The 23,110-nt window shown below is 42.4% G+C and overlaps 1 protein-coding gene across 1 annotated transcript in view; it reads left to right on the top strand.

The window, feature by feature from the left end:
* LOC125462663 (N-fatty-acyl-amino acid synthase/hydrolase PM20D1-like) overlaps nucleotides 1–23,110 on the top strand; it is a 78,270-nt gene that overhangs the window by 32,086 nt on the left and 23,074 nt on the right. The window contains exons 5-8 of the mRNA XM_059653353.1: nucleotides 1,619–1,738; nucleotides 5,428–5,503; nucleotides 16,950–17,011; nucleotides 21,524–21,602. Coding sequence (XP_059509336.1) covers nucleotides 1,619–1,738; nucleotides 5,428–5,503; nucleotides 16,950–17,011; nucleotides 21,524–21,602 — 337 coding nt within the window. The remainder of the gene's footprint in view (nucleotides 1–1,618; nucleotides 1,739–5,427; nucleotides 5,504–16,949; nucleotides 17,012–21,523; nucleotides 21,603–23,110) is intronic.

Here is a 23,110-nt window from a genome sequence, read left to right as displayed (position 1 = left end):
AACATAGTTGGAGAAGTCAGGATTAAGCTGCCCATCAGTTCACTGGGACTTTCTGGTGGCTCATGGAGCTCTCAATAGCAGCTGGCAAACATCTCAATGTGATAATCTGCAAGACTTGAGCCTGCTTAGAGACCTCTGAGGTAAGGGAAGCCTATACTTATATCATTGTGCACTACTCTTTACCCCTGCTGATCTGCCCTCACAGCCTCACATCCCTCCCCTCCAGCAAGTCAATGAACTGGGAATTGAGGCCTGACGTCAGGAACATTACCCATCTTTCCCCATGTGTATTTGTCACAATGCCCCTTCATGGTGATATATCATTCCATAAGAGTGAAAGTGATGGTGGAAGGTTTGTGGTAGTGCCACTGAGCTAGTAGTCTGGTACTGCTAGTTAAAGTTCTCCAGCCATGTGTTCATATTGGTGGCAGATGGTGAAATCTGAATTCAGGAAAAAATCTGGAATTTAAAAGTTAGGTGGATGTTTACCTGATAACCAGTTTGGATCACTAATGTTCCTTAGGGAGGGAAATCTGCAGTTCTAACCTGAAATGACTTACACTTGACCGATATTCCCTCTAAGTTGTACAGCTGCCCTGCGAGTCCATGAATGATGATGGGCTTTCTAATGTCATTCACAGCATGATAAGGTTAGGGTTCTTCAGATGGAGATCCTCACACATGGGGAGGTTAATTAGCTGGAGCGCTGCATGTGACTCCACAGCCATGCAAATGTGGTTAATTCCCAACTGCCCACTGGATAATTGGCAACTGGTGGTCTATGCTGACCATACCAGTGATTCCCTCATCACGTAAAGGAATCTAAAAATAAATGTTGAACCAGGTGGGTTCATCCCCTCTTCAGAGACTCGAACAGATATTCCAGGCTGATATATCAACGCAGTTTCAAGGCCTCATATTCCCCTTTGCAGTGGATACACAGGATCCCATTTGAGCCTGAGAATCAGGCAGTTCTCCTGATAAATTGGCCAACATTTTATCCTTAACCAATGAACCTGAAAACAAACTGTCTGCCTGTTTTTGTTACCCAGGGTAGTTACAAACACGCTCCACCCTACAAGTCAGCTGTTGTAATTGCTATTTTAGTTCAGAGATGCCATAAACATTTAGTCAACAGTCATGTGCTCAGGTCCCTTCTGAGTATATGACCATTGAGGCAAAATGAGAATGTTGTTCCGCCGTTTAAATCTAAATCTCTCAGTTTGACTTCTGATCTGATGCAATAGCAGCTTCAAAGTAACTTCAGTTTCAGATGTTTCAGTAAACCATAGCTCCTGATGTTGTGGTTGGCATTTCAGAGCAAAAATACGTCACCTTACTGAAAATTATTCACCTTTTTAAGATGTTCCTTAAAGCCTACCTCAATGACAAAACTTGTGGTCACTCCTTAATATCATTCTATGTGACTCGGCATCACATTTTAGTTTAATAATGGTCCTGTGAAATGCCTTGAGAGGTTTTAGTGAGTCAGAGGCACTAGACAAATGCAAATCATTGTTGTCAATAACACAATTTGTTTTTCTTGCTTTTTGTTTTACATGGATGGAATGAACTGAAATTTAAATTTACTAAATATCCCCTGTCTCATTCTCCCCAGTATAGCTACCTCTGAAAAGGGATTTGTTACCGTTAGTTTGAGTGTGAGTACGGACACTGGCCATTCCTCAATGCCACCAAAGGAGACTAGCATTGGAATCTTGGCAGCAGCAGTGTCCAAGTGAGTATGAGACTGAACGCATAGAGCTAAATCACTTTGTGCATTCTCAATAGCTTGACTACAATGTGCATTTTTTTCTGTAGCTGTGCAAGTGTCACAGGATTCAAATGGTTTACAAAAAGAGAACTGCGGGTGCTGGAAATCAGAAACAAAAACAGAAATTGCTGGAAAATCTCAGCAGGTCTGGCTGTGGAGCATCTGCGGAGAGAAAGCAGAGTTAACATTTCGGGTCCATCGATGCTTCTTCAGAATTCCAAATTCAGAACTTCTTCAGATGCCGAGATAGTCGGAACTGCAGATGCTGGAGAATCTGAGATAACAAGGTGCAGAGCTGGATGAACACAGCAGGCCAAGCAGCATCAAAGCCTGCTGTGTTCATCCAGCTCTACACCTTGTTATCTTTCTTCTTAAGATGCCAATGGTTTTTCTGGAGACTTAGTGTATGATGCTAGATCCTTCCTCCCATTCAGCTCCCTCTGTTGATAGTAAGAGGAGAATGATTGATGTTTTACATGAAGACTGTTCTCAAGGCACCTTAATCTCTTGAGCTATTTCTTTTTGGTCTCAATGCAGTTTATCATCTCTGACTTAAATTGCAAAAATCCCGAATGTACATGTTGGTCACTCCTAAGCTCGATTTCTCCAGTGTCCAATTCACTCAATTTCTAATCCCTGACTGCCACCTCCCACAAGACTCACATCTGTCCAGAACCTGTCAGGAGTTTAGAAAAGAGGGAATCTTATTGAGACGCATAAAATTCTGACAGGACTGGATGCTTGGAAGACATTTAACAAATTGACAATTTCAAAATAACAATTGAGTTTAACAATTTTAGAAGATGCCTAGCCTTCTCTGTGTCGGTTATTACTCCACAACGCCATCACACCTTGAGGTCTTGTCTTGCTTGCGCAGCCAACCCCATTTCAACCACTTACACTTCCCATTTATTACCAGCATTTCTATCTCTCTCAGCATCTCTCTCTCTTTGTTTGCCTATACTTTTGATCCCTCTCTGTTTTTGTCACTCTTTCTCTTCATTTTCCCCATTTAAGGTAACAGTGAGCTGTTAACTTGCACAGAGCAGTTACAGATGGACAGTAAATGCTGGACCAGCCATTGATACCTACATTCCCTGAAATAATAAACAAAAACTTAAAATATTTAACAAAAACTGAAATTGCTGGAAAAGCTCACCAGGTCTGGCGATATCCATTTTTGTTTCTGATTCCAGTATCCTCGGTTTTCAGTTTTTACTTAAAATATATAGTTTTATAATTTTTAAGTTGTCCTTCTGCACTCGGCCCTCTGTCATGTCTCCTCTTGTAACCCAGATGCACAGAGCACAGCATGTTTCTCCCTTTTTACAATTCCTTTCCTATCCTTGTGGATAGGTGTGACACTCTGTCCTGTTTTTATTGCAATGACCTTCCTCGGATGGAAACCCCAGCAGTGGGCTTTCAAGCAAAAATGAAAAAACAGCTTTTTAGAAATGCATCATTTCCACACATCAGCCCCAGATTAAATGGAAAACTGAACATAAGTGAACCAAATGTGGGCAGAAAAGATAATCAGTTTAACAGTGGGGTTTTGTTCTATTTTGATCCCTTTACTTTAGGAGGGATGTTGTTGTGTTAGAAGCAGCTCAGAGGTGGTTCACAAAATTAATTCCAGAGATGTTTTATAAAGACAGACTGAGAAGTTTAAGCATACACTCTCTGGAGTTTAGAAGAATGAGATATGATATGCTGAAGGGATTGACAAGGTAAATGTAGAAAGGATGTTTCCTCATATGGGACGATCTAGAACAAGAGGTTATGGTTACAGGCTAAGGGTAGCAATTTTAAAACTTTTCTCAAAGGTTTGTGAATTCGGAGTGAGGTGGATGCTGGAACATTGTCTGTCCCCTCCTTAAATTTATTCAAATTTTTAAGGAGAGACTAGTTATAGGGTTATGGGAAACAGGCAAGAAAGTGGAGTTGAGGTCCAAATAAGATTTAGCCATGATTGTTTTGAGTGACAGAGCAGGTTCGAGGGGCTGAATGGCCTACTCCTAATTCTTGTGCTCATACCTGCTCTTACAGGTGGATGTCGAAACTAACATAACAGTTTTGAAGAAGATAAGAGAGTTAGTTATAAGCGTCTTGATTCATACTTACCCTTCTCCGAATGTCACAAAAATGTATTATCTGGTCATTTCCACATTGCTGCTTGTGGGAGCTTGCTGTGCACAAATTGCTGACTATGTTTCTACCGGACAATAGTGTCAACACTTTATAAACTGTCCATTAGCTATAAAGCACTTTGGAATTCCCAGTAACTCTGTAGGTGTGATGCAAATGTAAGTGTTGTCTTTTTCCACATACATTTTGACAATCTTCCGAATGGACACAGAGTCACTGAGCTGGCCTCCTGTCCGCCCACATTCCTGGGTGAATCATTTTGCATGACCTGCTTTGAGCCTATGTTGGAATCACTCGAATCATTTGCTCTGCTTGACATTGCCTGTGATACACAGCATTGAAAATAAACAGATGCCCACAACCCAACAGTGGGGGAACCCACATCTGAGAATCGGAGGACAGAAAGGAAATGAAAGCCTGCTCATGGGAAGAAAAAAGAGTCTGCATTGAAGCAACAAAAGACAGCGTTGCCACCCAAACACAAGTCACAGTCTTTGCTCATTGCTTAAACTCATTGAATGGGGAAAGAAGTCCTTTATCTTGGAGTTTCTGTCTGCTATTTAGCTACTTTGTTGGTCGTGATATATTAGTGCCGTGAGAGACACATCACCTCCCTTCTCTTACATCGTTGTATAGATGTGGGTGGTGATATAAAGATGGAATTTGGCACCGTTTACACTCTCATTAACTTATTTACTCAAATTGCATTTTAGATCTACAGTATTATTACACAAACAATACTACACACCGCCCAGGGTTTGAACGGGAAAAAGAAATCCTTGGTATGTACAGCACCATTCGCAACTACAGAACATCTGAAGCATCCCAAGCAAATCAAATACTTTTGAAATGTTGTTACCATAGCAATGCAGGAGACTCGGTGGCCAAATTGTACACTGCAAGCTCCCTACAAACGACAATGAATCAATGATCAGAAATCTCTTTCTGTCGAATAGATTGTGGGCTAAAGATATGGGGGAGATGTCCTCTACACTCTTCCAAACAATGCCATGGGATCTTTTAGATCTTAGGATTGTGAAAAGCATTGTGGTTTAAAATCAGATCCAAAAGACAGCTCTTGTGACTGCACAACGTCCGTTTTGTGTTGCACTGTCGTGTCAGCCAAATCTTTCAGACTTCAATCCTGCATTGAGCTGTGAGCCTGCAGTTTCCTGGCTTGGAAACCACTGATCTTTGAACCACAGCTCAAACACATCGCAAAAACTCCAACAAAGTCCATAAAATGTACATAGCTAATCCAAAATTTAGTTTTACTCAATACTTCAGACCCTGCTTTGAATAACTCAACAACGTAATTAGAGGGAAATACTTGGACACCTCATCAATTGAATTAAAAAGAACCTGACCAATGACAAACAGACCTTCTGTATCCAGAATTACAAGACCAAAGATTTTGAGCCGGGACACATTCTAAGAAGCAAAAGGTCCACCAATAATTATAATGGCACTTTGTAATAATGCCTAAACCTGTTTATCTATATTTTTAGACTGGAAAAGAACCCAATGCCCAGAATGTTTGGGCAAGGACCAGAACGTGGATTGTTTGAACATCTGAGTCCTCAGGTATGATTTTCTCTGCAGGAAACGTTGATCATGTGTGATAGAAGGACAATTCTATCGTGCTTCAAACAGGAACACTTCCGTGTTTATTTCAATTGACAATGTAATTTAAATACAGTTGTCAAGGAGATGCATTTTTAGAAAGTGATTTTTTATTTTCTATTTGTTTTTACAAGAGGAATTACAGCAGATACCACCATTTGTCCTGATGTTTGCAGATCAAGATGCCATTATCTTGAAGTTACCACTGTTTGACCTATTGCAGTGACTTGAAAAAAGCCAATAACTAATTCTCACAGGTGAACTTTGTGCTTCGGTCCAAATACTAGTTGTTGCATGTTAGATTTGTCAGACTGCCTTGCCTGTGCTTAGCTCTGCCATTAGGCTGAGTCAGATAGGTGGAGTGAAAGAATGCTCATGTAGTTTATGAACACCAATGTTAAACAGTTAACCCAAATGGCCAGCGTGTATACTACATATTCTGTATATTGCTATGTCTGGGTTCCCCCCCAGAAATCTCGATCCTGCTTTGATATCCGGTGACTGGCCTAAGGCAGCAGAACAAATCTGTTATATCAGAGATAATGGGAACTGCAGATGCTGGAGAATCCAAGGTAACAAAGTGTGAAGCTGGATGAACACAGCAGGCCAAGCAGCATCTCAGGAGCACAAAAGCTGATGTTTCAGGCCTAGACCCTTCATCAGAGCATAATATATAATTGGAGGTGCAGTCAAAAGATTTTTGATCTATGTTGCTTTGTACAGAGTGGCTTATTATGAAATCAGGATGTTAGTTTCTAGCATCATTTATAAATACTTAACTAGTAAATAAATTTGACAATTTAGTTTTGTACTGAACCTGCCTGACAAACTTATTAGAATTCTTTGAGCAGGATGGATAAGGAGGAAGCAGTTGGTAAACATTTGGAATTTCAGAAGGCTTTCAATAAGGTACCACACATTAGGCTACTTAATAACATAGGAGCATGTGGTGTTGGATGTAATATATCAGCATGGACAGAGGGTTGGCTAATACAGTAGAAGAGAGAGTTATGATAATGGGAGCATTTCCAGGATGACAGCTTTAACTAGTTGCATGCCACAGGGATCAGTACTGGGCCACAATTATTTGCAATATCTATTAATGGCTTGGATGAGAGAAGTGAATGGACTGTCACCAGGTTTGCAGATGACACAGGCAAATATGGACTGATTGATCAAAAAATAGGCAGGTAGAATATAATGTTGGAAAATGAGAGGTTATATACTTTAGTGTGAAGAATAGAGAAATTGAATATTATTTAAATGGCGAAAGACTGCAGAAAGCTACAGCATAGAGGAATGTAAGGGTCCTCGTGAATGCTAGCTTTTTGTGACTCATACACATTAAGTGTGTAATGGGCAAGGTGATGTAAAGGTGTTCTTTGTTTTAAAGGGATATCTGAAAGAGATATCTTCTGGACAACTTCCTCACAGGGTGAGTTTCTGACTTCGTTCATGCCATCACAGAGATGAAGACAAAAATAAAGCAAAAGCTCAGTTGCCACAAGCTTAAGACCATAAGAAATAGGAAAAACAATAGGTCACTCAGCCTTTTGAGCTTGCTCTGCCATTCAATAGGATCATGGCTGATCCGACATTCCTCATGTCCACTTCCCTGTCCTTTCCCTGTCTCCCTTGATTCCAGGACTGATCAAGAATCTATTCTCAACCTTAAATATACACAAGGACTCTACCCCCACAGCTCTCTGTACCGAGGAATTCCAAAGATTCTCAACTCTCTGGGAGAATGATGTGGAGGTGCCGGTGTTGGACTGGGATGGACAACGTCAGAAATCACACGACACCAGCTTATAGTCCAACAGGTTTAATTGAAAACACAAGCTTTCATAGCCTCACTCCTCCTTCAGGTGTGTGTGTGTGTGTGTGTGTGTGTGTGTGTGTGTGTGTGTGTGTGTGTGTTAGAGCAATAAAACAAACCGATTCTAAACAAGGCCTCACACCTAACATGCATTGTCTGACCGAAAATGTCACCTCTTCTTTAGAGTGAGAAAACCTTTAGTTCTGTCAGGGCAGTGACTTGAAAAGAATTCAGTGATTTACATATACATATTAATCAATTAAAACCTTCTAACAGCATCTTAGGTTTGTTTAAATCATCCTCGTCATTGGTGTGACTCTCTGATCTTTTACTTATAAATTCTGTGTCTGACACTAACTCTCTCACTAATACCTGAAGGAGGAGTGAGGCTCTGAAAGTTGTGTTTTGGACTATACCTGGTGTCGTGTGATTTCTGACTTTGTCACTGAGAAGAAATTCTTCCTCATCTCAGTCTGAAATTTGTATTCTTTTATCCCAAATCTATGCCGTCTGGTCCTAATCCCATTGGGAAAAATCCTCTCAGCATTTACCCTGTCGAGTGCCTCAAGAATCCTGCATGTTTCACTGAGATGACCTCATTCTTCTTAACACATTGAGTAGAATCACAAAATTCTTAGCCTTTGCTGGTACGACAATTCTCCATACCAGCGATCATCCGAGTGAAACTTCTCCGAACTGCCTCCAATGACATATCTTTCCTGAAATAAGGGACCAGGTATGATCTCAAAATCTCCCCATCCCCAGCCTTATCCATGTCCAATCCCCTCTCTCATTCCCGCCTCCTTGGCCTGACAAAACCTCTCTATCTCCTTTCCCACCTGTCTGGCCCACCTTTCCTACAGACCAATCTCCATTACCCCTACCTGCATCCACCTATCGCCAACACACCTACCTTCCCCCCAGCCCCACCCTGTCATTTATTTCTGAGCTCCCCTCCCCCTCCCCAGTCCTGATGAAGGGTGCAAACACGAAACAATGACTTTCCTGCTCCTCTGATGCTGCCTGATTTGCTGCGTTATTCTAGCTCTACCCTTATTGACTCTGACTTCCAGCATCTGCAGCTCTTGCTATCTCCGTGATCTCACCAGCACCTTGTACAGTTGCATTAAGACTTGCTACTCTTGTATTCCAACTCGTTGAAATAAGGGCCAATATTTTCATAACCTTCCTGAATACCTGCTGCACCTGTGTGCTAGCTTTCCATGTTTCTCACACAAGTGCCTCAAGCCCTTTGTGTACAACTTCCTGCAGATTTTTTCTTCATTTAAGCTGGTAGATTTTTAATTTGCAGGGCTACAGGGAAAAGGCAAGAAAGCAGAGTTGAAGATTATCAGATCAGTCAAGTTTTCATAGAAAGACAGAACAAACTTGATGGGCCCAATGGCCAACATTGGCACTTATGTCCACTACCATTACCACCACTTTCCTAACCTATTTGTCTACACTAATACAATACAACAAAAAGTGGATGCTGGAAAGAGGCAGTGACAGCCGTAGTGGTATTATTGCTGGATTGTTAATCAAGAGACCCAGCTAATGACCTAAGTTAATCCCCCTGACTCTGGGGACACACGTTCAAAACTCACTACGACAGAATGTGAATTCAATAAAAATCTGGAGTTAAGAGTCCAATGATGATCATCAATCCATTGCTGATTGTCAGAAAAACCAATTTGTCTCATAAATGTCCTTTAGGGAAGGAAACTGCTGTGCTTACCTGGTCCAACATGCATGCAACTCCAGATAAATTTGGTTGACTCTTTACTGCCCTCAGGCAATTAGAGATAGGCAATAAATGCTGTCCTAGTTGGTGATGCCCTCATCTCATGAATGAATAAAAGATGAAACTAAAACACTAATTGTTGGAGAATTGATAGGTCTGTATATATTAATTCTGCCTTCTCTCCACAGTTGCTGCCAGACCTGCTGAATGTCTGCAATGATTTGCTTCTATTTGTCTACAAATTACTTTATCTGTGCCATAAAAAGAGGAAAAAAAGACTCAGTTTTTGTGGTTTCTGCTCACATACTAATGTGGGGTGGAATTTCAACAGAATATCTTGTAATCTTGATCACAATTTTAAAGGTCAGGGAAGGAATGTGGTATTTTTTCAATGGCTGACTTTTCCACCATGCATTGAAATAACATCTGCAAAATACTATTGAAACTTCAATAGTTGTTTTCTTCTCGTCCATAATGTTTGCCTTGATTCTGACTCTCAGCATCATAGATTTTATACTTCAGTCATGCAATGAAAGATCAGAGCTATTTGCTGTTTTAGAACATAGAACATTACAGCACAGTACAGGCCCTTCGGCCCTCGATGTTGTGCCGACCTGTCATACCGATCTCAAGCCCATCTAACCTACACTATTCCTTGTACGTCCCTATGCTTATCCAATGACGACTTAAGTGTACCTAAAGTTGGCGAATCTACGACCATTGCAGGCAAAGCGTTCCATTCCCTTACTACTCTCTGAGTAAAGAAACTACCTCTGACATCTATCCTATATCTTTCACCCCTCAATTTAAATCTATGCCCCCTCGTGCTCGCCGTCACCATCCTAGGAAAAAGGCTCTCCCTATCCACCCTATCTAACCCTCTGATTATTTTATATGTCTCAATTGAGTCACCTCTCAACCTTCTTCTCTCTAATGAAAACAGCCTCAAGTCCCTCAGCCTTTCCTCGTAAGACCTTCTCTCCATTCCAGGCAACATCCTAGTAAATCTCCTCTGCACCCTTTCCAAAGCTTCCACATCCTTCTTATAATGCGGTGACCAGAACTGTACACAATACTTTGTACAGCTTCACCATAACCTCTTGGTTCCGGAACTCGATCCCTCTATTAATAAAAGCTAAAACACTGTATGCCTTCTTAACAGCCCTGTCAACCTGGGTGGCAACTTTCAAGGATCTGTGTACATTGACACCGAAATCTCTCTGCTCATCTACACTACTAAGGATCTTACCATTAGCCCACTACTTTGCCTTCTGATTACTCCTACCAAAGTGCATCACCTCACACTTGTCTGCATTAAACTCCATTTGCCACCTCTCAGCCCAGCTCAGCAGCTCATCTGTGTCTCTCTGCAACCTACAGTATCCTTCGTCACTATCCACAACTCCACCGACCTTAGTGTCGTCTGCAAATTTACTAACCCATCCTTCTACGCCCTCATCCAGGTCATTTATAAAAATGACAAACAGCAGTGGACCCAACACCGACCCTTGCGGTACACCACTGGTCTCCAGGATGAACATTTCCCATCAACTACCACCCTCTGTCTTCTTTCAGCAAGCCAATTTCTGATCCAAACTGCTACATTTCCCACAATTCCATTCCCCTGCATTTTGTACAATAGCCTATTGTGGGGAACCTTATCGAACGCCTTGCTGAAATCTATATACACCACATCAACCGGTTTACTCTCATCTACCTGTTTGGTCACCTTCTGAAAGAACTCAATGAGGTTTGTGAGGCACGGCCTTCCCTTCACAAAACCGTGCTGACTATCCCTAATCAATTTATTCTTTTCTAGATGATTATAAATCCTATCCCTTATAACCTTTTCCAACACTTTACCAACAACTGAGGTAAGGCTCACTGGTCTATAATTACCAGGGTTGTCTCTACTGCCTTTCTTGAACAGGGGAACCACATTTGCTATCCTCCAGTCATCTGGCACTATTCCTGTAGACAATGACGAGTTAAAGATCAATGCCAAAGACTCGGCAATCTCCTCCCTGGCTTCCCAGAGGATCCGAGCATAAATCCCATCTTGCCAAGGGGACTTATCTATCTTCACTTTCTGAAGGATTTCTAATACCTCCTCCTTGTGAACCTCAATCCCACCTAGTCTGTTAGCCTGTATCTCAGTATTCTCCTCGACAACATTGTTGTTTTCTAGAGTGAATACTGTTGAAAAATATTCATTTAACTTTTCCCCTATCTCATCTGACTCCACACACAACTTACCCACTACTATCCTTGATTGGGCCTAATCTTACTTTCGTCATTCTTTTATTCCTTAAATACCTATCGAAAGCAATAGGGTTTACCCTGATCCTATCCGCCAACAATTTCTCATGTCTCCTCTTGGCTCTTCTGAGCTCTCTCTTTAGGTCTTTCCTGGCTACCTCATAGCCCTCAAGTGCCCTAACTGAGCCTTCACATCTCATCCTAACATAAGCCTTCTTCTTCCTCTTGACCAGAGATTCCACCTCCTTCGTAAACCACGGCTCCCGCACTCTACAGCTTCCTCCCTGCCTGACAGTTACATACTTATCTAGGACACACAGGAGCTTTTCCTTGAATAAGCTCCACATTTCTAATGTGCCCATCCCCTGCAGTTTCCTTCCCCATCCTATGGTCCCTAAATCTTGCCTAATCTCATCGTCATTGCCTTTCCCCCAGCTATAACACTTGCCCAGTGGTATACACCTATCCCTTTCCATCACTAAAGTAAACATAACAGAAATGTGATCGCTATTTGAAGCACAGTATGTAGAATCCCTTTCTGAAAAATGTCCTTTCATCTTTGCACTATGCAGCTGCATGAGGAATCAGCTGGTTTGCATTAGAATAAAATGACCACCAGAAACAAGATGAAAATTAGTTCAATATAGTGTTTCAGGATTAAGTTGCTCAACTTTCTGTCTGTTCATTCTTATTTTTCTGAAAACTCATATGTTGCAAATTTCTGAAAAATACTTCCTGCATTATTGAGTTTAAGTTCGCAACACATATGTTTCAAGCTGGGTTACATGAAGATCAAAAGTAGTACTTCCTTGAACTGCATCCTTCATGTTTTAATGAAACTTTGTTTTCTCTTTTATGGAAATATGCTACTTACAGCTGGGCACCAAACGTTTACTGTATCCATACAGTCTATTTTTTTAATGAATAGTTGTAAGAAATAGTTATGTAAACTCAGTTGCATTAGTGATCAGTAATCATCAGTTAGGTCAGTTTTTCAGCCCAGTATGTGCAGACCTTGTGACTAGAGACTAAATATGGCCTGGAAATAAATGATGCAGATATGTTTAGTGAAATATGAAATTAGAATCATCGACATTTACTGCAGGAAAGGAAGCCATTTGACTCATTGTCTCCACTATGGCTGACAAGAGGCTATTGTTATGATCAGTCTTGGGGCAAGTTTCCCCAGTTTGTTACAGTTTGCAGACAAGACACCCCAAATCATTAAGACCCTGGGTGAGTGTCGTGCACTGGCTCCTCCTCTTCATTCATCCACTCCTTTGGTTGGTTGTATCAAGGTTAATTTAAAATGTTTGGGATGCCTTTCTCTCACATCAAATGAGTGCATGCTTTAAATGGAACCAATTAAACCAGGCTCCCTTTAGTTAACAAAAGGATGAGTTTATTTGTTACTAACCACAAGAAGAAATAATGACGCAACTTATACACAGATCAGGAATAAGGGGTGAGTTGGAAGAAACACACCAAGTTTAAAACAAAGATCAATCTCTGAGCCATTCATGAAGAATGGACAGTAAAACAATGAATGTTACTGAAGTTGGTAATTGAACGGCCAATTTCATAATTCTTAGCCTTGTTGATTGAAATTCTCTAATCCTGCTTCCTTTCAATAGAGATAGTAGGAACTGCCGATGCTGGAGAATCTGAGATGACACGGTATGAAGCTGGATAAACACAGCAGGCCAAGCAGCATCAGAGGAGCAGGAAAATTTGACTTTCCTGAAGAAGGGTCCTGACCCAAAACGTCAAACTTTCCTGCTCCTCTGATGCTGCTTGGCTTGCTGTGTTCATCCAGCTTCACACCATGTAATCTTCTTTCAATAGCGCCTGGCTGGCAGCACTTAGAATAAGAGAAGGTCTTTCCCTTTCATTGCCTGCAGTCTGACAGTGTTTAATGGCTGTTCTTGGCTTACTTGTCACTCAAAAATATGCCTAACTCAGTCTCGTAAATACTCAATGATCCGGCCTCCTCTGTTCCCCAGGGAATAGAATTCCAAGTTTCTCTAGCCACCACCAAGAATTGTGGGCATTCACTCCAAGGACCTTCTGTTCCTTTTTAAGGTGCATTTAGCTCATCAGGTCTGTCATATCAACGATGGCTGAGTGGCTACATTCTCACTGTAAGTCTAGAAGTTGTGAGTTCTTAAAATCTATTCTAGAACCTTTTGCATGTAATCTCAGAGGACATTTCAGTGGAATGCTACACTGTCTGTTCGATGAAACACAACTTATTCTGCTCTATGTTTGATCTTACACATTAGATGTACCTTTAACTTTTGTTTGGAGGAGGCATCAATGACCAGGGGGCATAGATTTAAAAGAAAGGGTGGGAGGTTTAGAGGAGATGAGGAAAACATTTCACTCGGAGGGTGATGGGGATCTGGAACTCATTGCCTGTAATGGTGATAAAGGCAGAATCTCTCATAACATTTGAGAAATATTTAGATGTGCACTTACAATACCAAGGCATACAAAGACTATGGGACAAGTGTTAGAAAATGGGATTAGAATAGTTAGGTGGTTGTGTTTGACCAGCTATGGACTCAGTGGGCCAAGAGGCCTTTTTGCATGCTGTAGATCTCTGATTGTACAACTCTAATTGTATAAACAAAATCTTCAGTTATACGTTTCATATTTTAGTAGATAGAGTTACAAGTATTTCTAAATAATTACATACTGGTGATTATTTTGACCTTCAATGATTCTGACTTTTTCTCATCATCCATTCACCACAGTCCCAGCAGAAATGTTCAGGTTACCATCCCCCATGATTGGGTGAGTGGAGTTTTGAAATATTAATTTATCTTTAGCGGCATTCAGGCCCCCCAACTCCTCTCGCCGATGAGTGTGACCTTATCAATTGGGAGGGTCCAGATTGTGGCCAGACAAAACAAGGTGGGCAACGACTTCCCATCCGACTAAGCGGTCACTCGAGGAGCAAGGAAGGAAACCCTCAACATTGTATAGCAGGAATATCGATTTTGCAGCCTTGTGCTATAGTTTCGAGGAGGCATGACAGCTCCAGCATGGTTCCTAATCTGGCTTGAGGTCATGACCCAGCTGTACCATATGGAGTCATTCTAAACTCTCCCTGTTTGCAGCATGGGACACTGAATTCAATTGCTTCAAGCTAAATTAAGATTGAAATTAGTTAATTACCAAAAACACATTTTGCTTGAAGGGTCCTGGCCCGAAATGTCAAGCTTTCCTGCTCCTCTGATGCTGCTTGGCCTGCTGTGTTCATCCAGCTTCACACCGTGTTATCTCAGATTTTCCAGCATCAGCAGTTCCTACTATCTCTGTAACATTTTGCTTGGACTTTTGTTGTAGTGATTGGAGCAAGGTCAGCCAGCCGGACATTATAGAATATGAGTTCCCTAAATGGGACTGTTAATCTGGTCCAATGAGGGAGCGCTGGCTGACATATGAAAAGGGTGAGTGCCTGAGATACTGACACTCAGGTGTCCGACTCTGTATGAGGTAGTACTAAGGTCAAGAACTGTTTGTGTATGAATAAATGGTGACTCGGAGATAGGATACAGGCTCTGTGGAGTTATTTCATTTATTTTCTTGCAAGAGTCTTTCCTAGCTCCTTGATGGCTAATAATTGGCTCTGACCATGAAATACCAGGTGCCTTTCAGCTGAAAAAGGGTGTAACATTCTAAAGGCATTCTAGTGCTTTGTTTTTCAAATAGAGATTTGAAACCTAGATCTGGAAGCTGTGATCCAAAGAATGAGTGTTGAAAACACATTATGCGTCATGTACAGTCACAATGCACGCTGCCAAATTTCACTACACTTGTGTAACCATGACCCTAGCTTTTAAACCATGCATTACTTTTGTTTTTGAGATGTAAATGTTGCCAGCAAGAGATTGCTCACGACTAATTTTCCTATAAAGACGGTGTTGGGGATGTCCCCAAATTGCTGTTCACAATGATGTTTCAGCATCTTAATCCTGCAACAATGAAAGGGGTATCTCCAAGCCAGACTGGTGTGTGAATTGAAGGGGAATGTGGAGATGATTGTGTGGAGAGTGGACAACAATTACTTCCCTTGCCCTTCCAGGCAGGACAGGCCACAGGTTTTATTGATGTTTTCAAAAGAGCAATGTCAGGCTGCTGTGGCATATCTTTGTAGACAGTATGCATTGCAGCTATGTTGTGCCATTGGTGGATAGAGTGAAAGGTTGAATCAGTGGGTTAGGTGTCAATCAAGCTTTGTCTTGAAGTGTCAAGGTACCAGATGTTGTTGAAACCGCAGCTACCAGAGAAACTGGAGAGTATACCATTACAGTCTTGAGTTGTGCATTGTTGGTCATGGAGAGATATTGGGGAGTCAAAAAAATGACTCTCTGATTGAAGAAAACTCGGCTCTTACGAGGTCTAGAAACCATGGGCTTTATGGCACTGACCTGGTTAAGTTCCTGGTCAATGGGGTGCCCCCAGGATGTTGATGGTGGAGAACATCAATAGCAATATCATTAAGTATCAAAGTGCGGCAATTAACATTCTCTCATTGTTAAAATCTTCATCCCCTGACACATTGAAACCAATTCTCATTTTATACAATGGCCAGCACTAATGACAAAAACACCTAGTGCAAGATATGGTCAGTTAGTTGCTGGGTTTTACAGTGATGACGATAGGGGTGTGGTATGGATGGTCTTCATTTTTCTTAGTAGCTACTGTTCCAACAGCAAAATTTAGCTTGTTTGATTGTGTGAATTTAGAATGCCACGTTGCGCAGGGAAGCTGTAACATTCGTTGTAAAAGCCAATGCTGTCATAACTGCTGGGTTTCCCAATTTTTAAAGCCAAGAGCAAGGCAGCTAGTAGCCATACGCACAGTCTCCCGGCACACTTCCATCCTGATTCGTCACTCCCATTCTCCCAGATAACTGCAATTGAGTATTGCAGTGCAGAAGCAGCTCCTTCATATTCACCCAACCATGTCTGTCTTTACGTGCATATCTGATCCATACAGTCTTTGTGGAAACAAAGCCTCGCCTTCAAATTGAGGATACCCTCCATTGTGTTGTGTGACACTATCACCGTGCCAAATAGGACAGACTTTGAACAGATCTAGCAGCTCACCACTGGGTATCCATGAGAGACTGTGGGCTATCAACAGCAGTGGAATTGTACTCCAGGAAAAAACTGTAACCTCATGGCCTGGCACATCCCTGGCTCAACCATTACCATCAAGCCAGGAGCAGCACCTAGCATGATGTCCAGCTAAACTGAGCACCAGTTGTGTCACTCTAATGAGAGAGCAGCCCCATGGCTCTCTGGGATTATGGTGACTTTTCCATTACACAGAATAATCATGAAAACCTGCAAACAAACAAACATTGTGCAAACGGGCGAGTGCCTTCGGATGTTTTATCAGATCGAAGGGGCTCCACAAGTGTGAATCTGTAGCTGTGCGTGGGGGAAAGTGCAAGGTTCACATGTTAATGCCAGGGGCAGTCATGTGGTAGTGCACAAGGACAGATGGAACACAAACTCTACTAACCCTGGAAACTTTTGGCATCTTAAGTGTCTTCCTTTCCTATCTTGCAGCTCAACTTTCCTCTGAACATGGTCATGGCCAACCTGTGGCTGTTTTCTCCAATTGTTAGCAGGTACGTAATGACCAAAATGACACTAATTACTCTGTACCTTAAATATGATTGAGTTAGGGTCTTGTGGTGCAGTAGCAAAGTTCATGTCTCTAAGCCACGAGGTCTGGATCTTAATCCTACCTGCTCCAAAAATGTATCAAAAAATGTCCATTAAAAAAGTCTGAAGGCAGGGACGACCAAATGATTTGCCTAAGGTATACAATGGAGAAACAGGCCTTGCTCTGTAGCACAGAAACAGGGGCAATTTTAAGAAGATGTGTATTAACAGCAACTGGAAAATAATGCAATTCAGATTCTGAGATGGGCAATGTGTGGAGTTTTGAGAAAAGACAAAACCAGGAACCAACAATTCAGGACGTCAATGTAAATTGTGGTAACGTTGAATGAAGTGTCTGAGGAGAGATTGAAAAGCTTATGGTCACCTGCTATGGGGAGGGGAGGGGGAGAGAGAGAGAGGACATGTAGTAAGTCAAGTGATGGAAATGGGTGGCCAAGTAGTTAGAAGAGGAAGACCAAAGAGTAATGAAAGGATGCAGTGGTGAGAGATTTGAATGCTGTGAGATTGAGAAAGGAATGAGTGGTTGACAGGAACACACTGAGAAAGGTGATCAACCATCCCAAACAAAATGGGAGCAACGCAAAGAAGGAAAGCAATAATCAGCCAATTGGCTCTGTCATAAATTCATACAGCACGGAAACAGACCCTTTAGTCCAAACGGCCCATGCTGATCACAATCTCAAACTAAACTAGTCCCACCTGCTTACGCTCAACCCATATCCCTGCAAACATTCCTTATTCATGTACTGATCTAAATGTCTTCTAAACGTTATGACTATCAATTCATGGTCAGTTTTACACTTCACAACAGTGTCCCTTTGAATAATGCTATCTAACCCTATCAACACAAGCGTCTTTTCTTTTCTCATATATTTCCACTACTTGCATCAAAAATGCTGTTAAATTTCTACTTATTAATCTCTTCCATTTGCATGAATTTGAGTGCCTTTTATATGTTTTTGTCTTAACAGTTAACATCAAAAAAATCGCAAACCGCTCTGTTTTGCAAATTTAGGGTCACATTTAACTCTAACCCTAAAAGTTTGGCTTGTAACATATACCACCCCGATTCAAATGAAGCAGCCAACTTTCGCTCCCACTGTAGATTTTTGCCTCAGGGTTCTTTGTCTCTCTCGCCATCATTTCAGGATGCCGAAATCACGAACATGGGTCTCGAGAGGTCACGAAGGAAAATTAACTTTATCCCAAAGCGTGCTCACCCTTCCAGAAACTTTTCTGGCACTCAGCCAATGAATTGACTGAAACCTGATCACGATGTTAGATCCCAGCCAATGGAGTTTACTGGGGAACAACTCCCAAAGTTACAAGCAGTCGATCCTGTTCTCCATACAAAGTGATAATGGTACCAGTCAAATCACTATAACACCTCTTTGGTTAACACAGGAAACTGCAGGTCACGGCTTACAGGACGGGTCCCAACATGTCCTGACTGCAGTTTTAACCCAGGTCAGAGGTTAAACTAGCTTGACCAAAGTTCCCAGCATGCCTGATTGTAGCCCTTAACTAGTCTTGTAGCCATTTCTGCTGCTGGCCACCTGACCACAAGTGGATTTCCCACCTTGACGTTGAAACTTTAATCATCTCCCCAGCCAGCAATTTGAATCCCTGCAATCGTTGTTGCTGGAAAAATAACATAGAAGTTAGGAGCTGGAGTAGGTCAATCAGCACTTTGAGCCTGGTCCACTATTCATCATGATCATGGCTTTCTCAACCCCATTTTCCCCTTTCTCTCTATATAACCATTGATGCCTTTGATATCAATCTCTTTCTTAAGTATCTCAGTGATCTGGCTTCCATAGCTTCCCGTGGGAGAAAATTCCACACATTAACCACCCCGTTGAGTGAAGAAATGTTTCCTCATCTCAGTCCTAAATGACCTACCCTACATCCTGAGACTGTGACCCTGCTGGAGACTTCCCAACCAGGGAAAATATCCCTGCTGCATCTGTGCAGCCCTGTTAGAATTTTATACATTTCAAACAAATCCATTCTCACTCTTCTAAACAGGCCCACATGAACCCAGCTTTCCTCAAATGCCAGTCCTGTCAGCCCAGTGAATCTCTGCTGCATACCGAAAGCTTGTGATTTCAAATAAACCTGTTGGACTATGAGCTGGTGTCATGTAACTTCTGACTTTGCTCACCCTAGTTTAGCACCAGCACCTCCACATCATGGCTATACAGTTCCAAGATGATTTGTCAATTTTTTTACACTTTGTGCCCCAACAAATGAAACCACCTTATCTACTTGTGCAGCATGTTTCAGGGAACTCTGAAATCTCTCTGTATATTAATACTTCTAAGGGTTCGGTCATTTACTGTATACTGCCCTCCTGCATTAGACCTTCCAAAATATATCACCTCATATTCATCTGGATTAAATTCCATCTGCCAGTTCTCTGCCAAAGTCTCCAGCCTATCAATATCTTGCTGTAAACTCTGATAATCCTCTCCACTATCTGCAGCTTGCCCGATCTTTGTGTCTTCTGTAAACTCACTGATTGTTATCTGGTGTACAAGGACACCCAGATCCCTTTGTACATCTGCATTTCCCAAAATATCGCCATAAACAATGGTGAAAGAGGTTAGTTCAATAGCAATAAAGGAACAGTGACATACATCCAGGTTGACAGATTGTGTGAACCTTGGACTGGGATGTGAGTGTTGTTCTGACGCCACTGCTGCTTCTGATAGGAGGGTCATGGTCACATGGGAGGCAGATGCCCCTGTAGGGATTTTGCTAAGATTCTAGGATGAGAGAGTTGTCCTCTGACGAGAGGTTGAGTAGAATGAGCCAACAGTTCTGGTGCTTAGAAACATTCCACTGAAACGTGTAGGATTCCAAGGGAGCCTGACAGTGGCTGTTGCCCCATGGATGAGACATCTAGCTGAGGAAAAATTTCTTCACTCGAAGCATGCATTAGAACATTGGGATTGGAAGGAAATGTAGGCCACTCGGCCCTTCATGCCTCTCCACCATTCAATTAGATCACAATGAGCTGATTTGTATTCCAAATTCCATATACCACAGCCTCCAAAAAGCTTCCACCCGTCTTGCTGGTCAATACTCCATAACTGCCCTAGCCCTAAAAGACTCAAAGACTGTTCCCATCACCTTTTGAAGACGAGAGATCCAAAGATTCGCAACAAAACAAATTATCGACATCAGTCTCAAATTACTTTTAAATAGTGGCCTCTATAGAACATAGAACATAGAACATTACAGCGCAGTACAGGCCCTTCGGCCCTCGATGTTGCACCGACCTGTGAATCCAACCTGAAGCCCATCTAACCGACACTATTCCATAACCATCCATATATTTAGCAATGTTCATTTAAATGCCCTTAAACTTGGCAATCTACTCCTGTTGCAGGCAGGGCATTCCGCACCCATACTACTCTCTGAATAAAGAACCTCCCTCTGACTTCTGTCCCATATCTATCTCCCCTCATTTAAACCTATCTCCACTCGTGCTCGCCATCACCATCGAGGAAAAAGACTATCGCTGTCCACCCTATCTAATCCTCTGATTATCTTGTATGTCTCTATTAAGTTGCCTCTTCACCTTCTTCTGACAAAAACAGCCTCAAGTCCCGAAGCTTTTCCTCATAAGACCTTCCTTCCACACCAGACAAGATCCTAATAAACCCCCTCCAAATCCTTCCGATAATGTGGCGATCAGAACTGTACGCAATAGTCCAAGCGCGGCCGCACCAGTGTTTTGTACAGCTGCAACATGACCTCATGGCTCCGAAACTCAATCTCTGTACCAATAAAACCTAACACGCCGTACGCCCTCTGAACAAGCCTATCAATCTGCGTGGCAACTCCCAGGGATCTACGCACACGGACACCGAGATCCCTCCGCCCATCCACACCACCAAGATTCTGGGCAGCACGGTGGCTCAGTGGTTCGCACTGCAGCCTCGGGCATGTTCAAGTTTCTCCCGAAGCATTCTTTACATCCACCCTGTCAAAATCCCTCAGGAATTTTATATGCTCCAAATAAATCAATTTGATTGTGGCTACATCTCCATGTCCTGAACTATTCCCTGTGATGCATAAAAACATACAAGCCGGAAAGTTGCACGTATTTGGAATTCTCTGGAGTATTTGACTCCAGACAACCATGGGATGGTCGGTGGTTGGGCAATTTCAAAACAAGGAGGATTAGTGTTTGGATATTAAGGGAATCGAGGGGAATGAGGATAAAACAGTAAAGTGGAGCTGATATAAAAGTTGAGACACGATCTTATGAAACATCAGAACGTACTTGGGGTTGAATAATTTAATCATGTTACAATCTTTTACTTTCCTATGAGGTGCCACAGAACATCCTGCAGAATGCCTTTTCCTGTTAAATTGGGACAGCTGAAACACGTGAAACAAATCTATAAATAAACCCTTTTTCTCTTTATTCCTCCATGTACCAGAATGCTGGAGAAGAAACAAAGTACAAACAGTATTGTCCGTACCACCACTGCAGTTACAGAGTTTCATGCTGGGGTTAAGGTAAAAAAAAATCAATAACTTAATTTCACAAGTCAGGAGCTTTCTTTTCAAAAGTGTACTTTGGTATTTTATCATAGTTGTTCTCAACTGTGTTTGGCTTTCGTCATTTTCTTTTAAAATGTGGAATGTGAATATAACTGGCAAGTCTTGCATTCATTTCCCAACCTACCAGCCCCCCTACCTGAGTCACTTTGTGGACCATTTCAGAGGGCAATAAAAAGTAAACCACATTGCTGTGGGTCTGGGGCCATTTGCATGCCAGAACAGCATGGTGATTCAGTGATTAGCAGTTCTGCCTCACAGCACCAGGGACCCAAGATCAATCCCACCCTTGGACGACTGTCTATGTAGTTTGCACATTCTCTCTGTGTCAGTGTGGGTTTTCTCTGGGTACTCCAGTTTCGTCCTGCAGTCTAAGATGTACACGTTAAGTGGAATGCCAGAAATAGGGTAGTGGCCTGGGTCTGGGTGGGCTGCTCTTTGGAGGGTCATTGTGGACATGGAGGGCTGAATGGCCTGCTCCCACATGTAGGGATTCTACAAATCCCTGAGGCAAGATGACAGGTTTCTTCTCCTGAAAAGAATGAGTGACCCCTATTAGGCAGCATTAGTAGATAGAGAAACAGTTAATGGTTTGAGTCCAAAGGTTCTCCTTCAGAAAATTACAGTCAACAAATGACAGTTTCATGATCAATGTTACTGAGATTAGCTTTCAGTAGCAGATTTACTAATGCAACTCAAGTTCACCAGCTACCCTAGTGGGATTTGAGCCCATGCTCCCAGGACATTAGGCTTTGGGACCTCTAGGTCAATAGCCCATTGACATTACCACATCCATCCCTAAGTAGGATTCTTTTTATTCATTCATGGGATTTGGGCATCACTGGCTCCATCAACATCAATTACCCATCCCAGAGGGCAATTAAGAGTCAACCATTGCTATTGGCCTGGAGTCAAATGTAGGCCAGACCATGTAAGGATGGCAAGATAATAAAATGTGAGGCTGGATGAACACAGCAGGCCAAGCAGCATCTCAGGAGCACAAAAGCTGACGTTTCGGGCCTAGACCCTTCATCAGAGAGGGGGATGGGGGGAGGGAACTGGAATAAATAGGGAGAGAGGGGGAGGCGGACCGAAGATGGAGAGTAAAGAAGATAGGTGGAGAGAGTGTAGGTGGGGAGGTAGGGAGGGGATAGGTCAGTCCAGGGAAGACGGACAGGTCAAGGAGGTGGGATGAGGTTAGTAGGTAGTTGGGGGTGCGGCTTGGGGTGGGAGGAAGGGATGGGTGAGAGGAAGAACCGGTTAGGGAGGCAGAGACAGGTTGGACTGGTTTTGGGATGCAGTGGGTGGGGGGGAAGAGCTGGGCTGGTTGTGTGGTGCAGTGGGGGGAGGGGATGAACTGGGCTGGTTTAGGAATGCAGTAGGGAAAGGGGAGATTTTGAAACTGGTGAAGTCCACATTGATACCATATGGCTGCAGGGTTCCCAGGCGGAATATGAGTTGCTGTT

This window comes from Stegostoma tigrinum, chromosome 21 (genome assembly GCF_030684315.1).
Source record: "Stegostoma tigrinum isolate sSteTig4 chromosome 21, sSteTig4.hap1, whole genome shotgun sequence".
Taxonomy (NCBI): Eukaryota; Metazoa; Chordata; class Chondrichthyes; order Orectolobiformes; family Stegostomatidae; genus Stegostoma; species Stegostoma tigrinum.
Note: the sequence above shows the minus strand (reverse complement) of the source record. Positions and strands in the feature narration are given on the sequence as shown.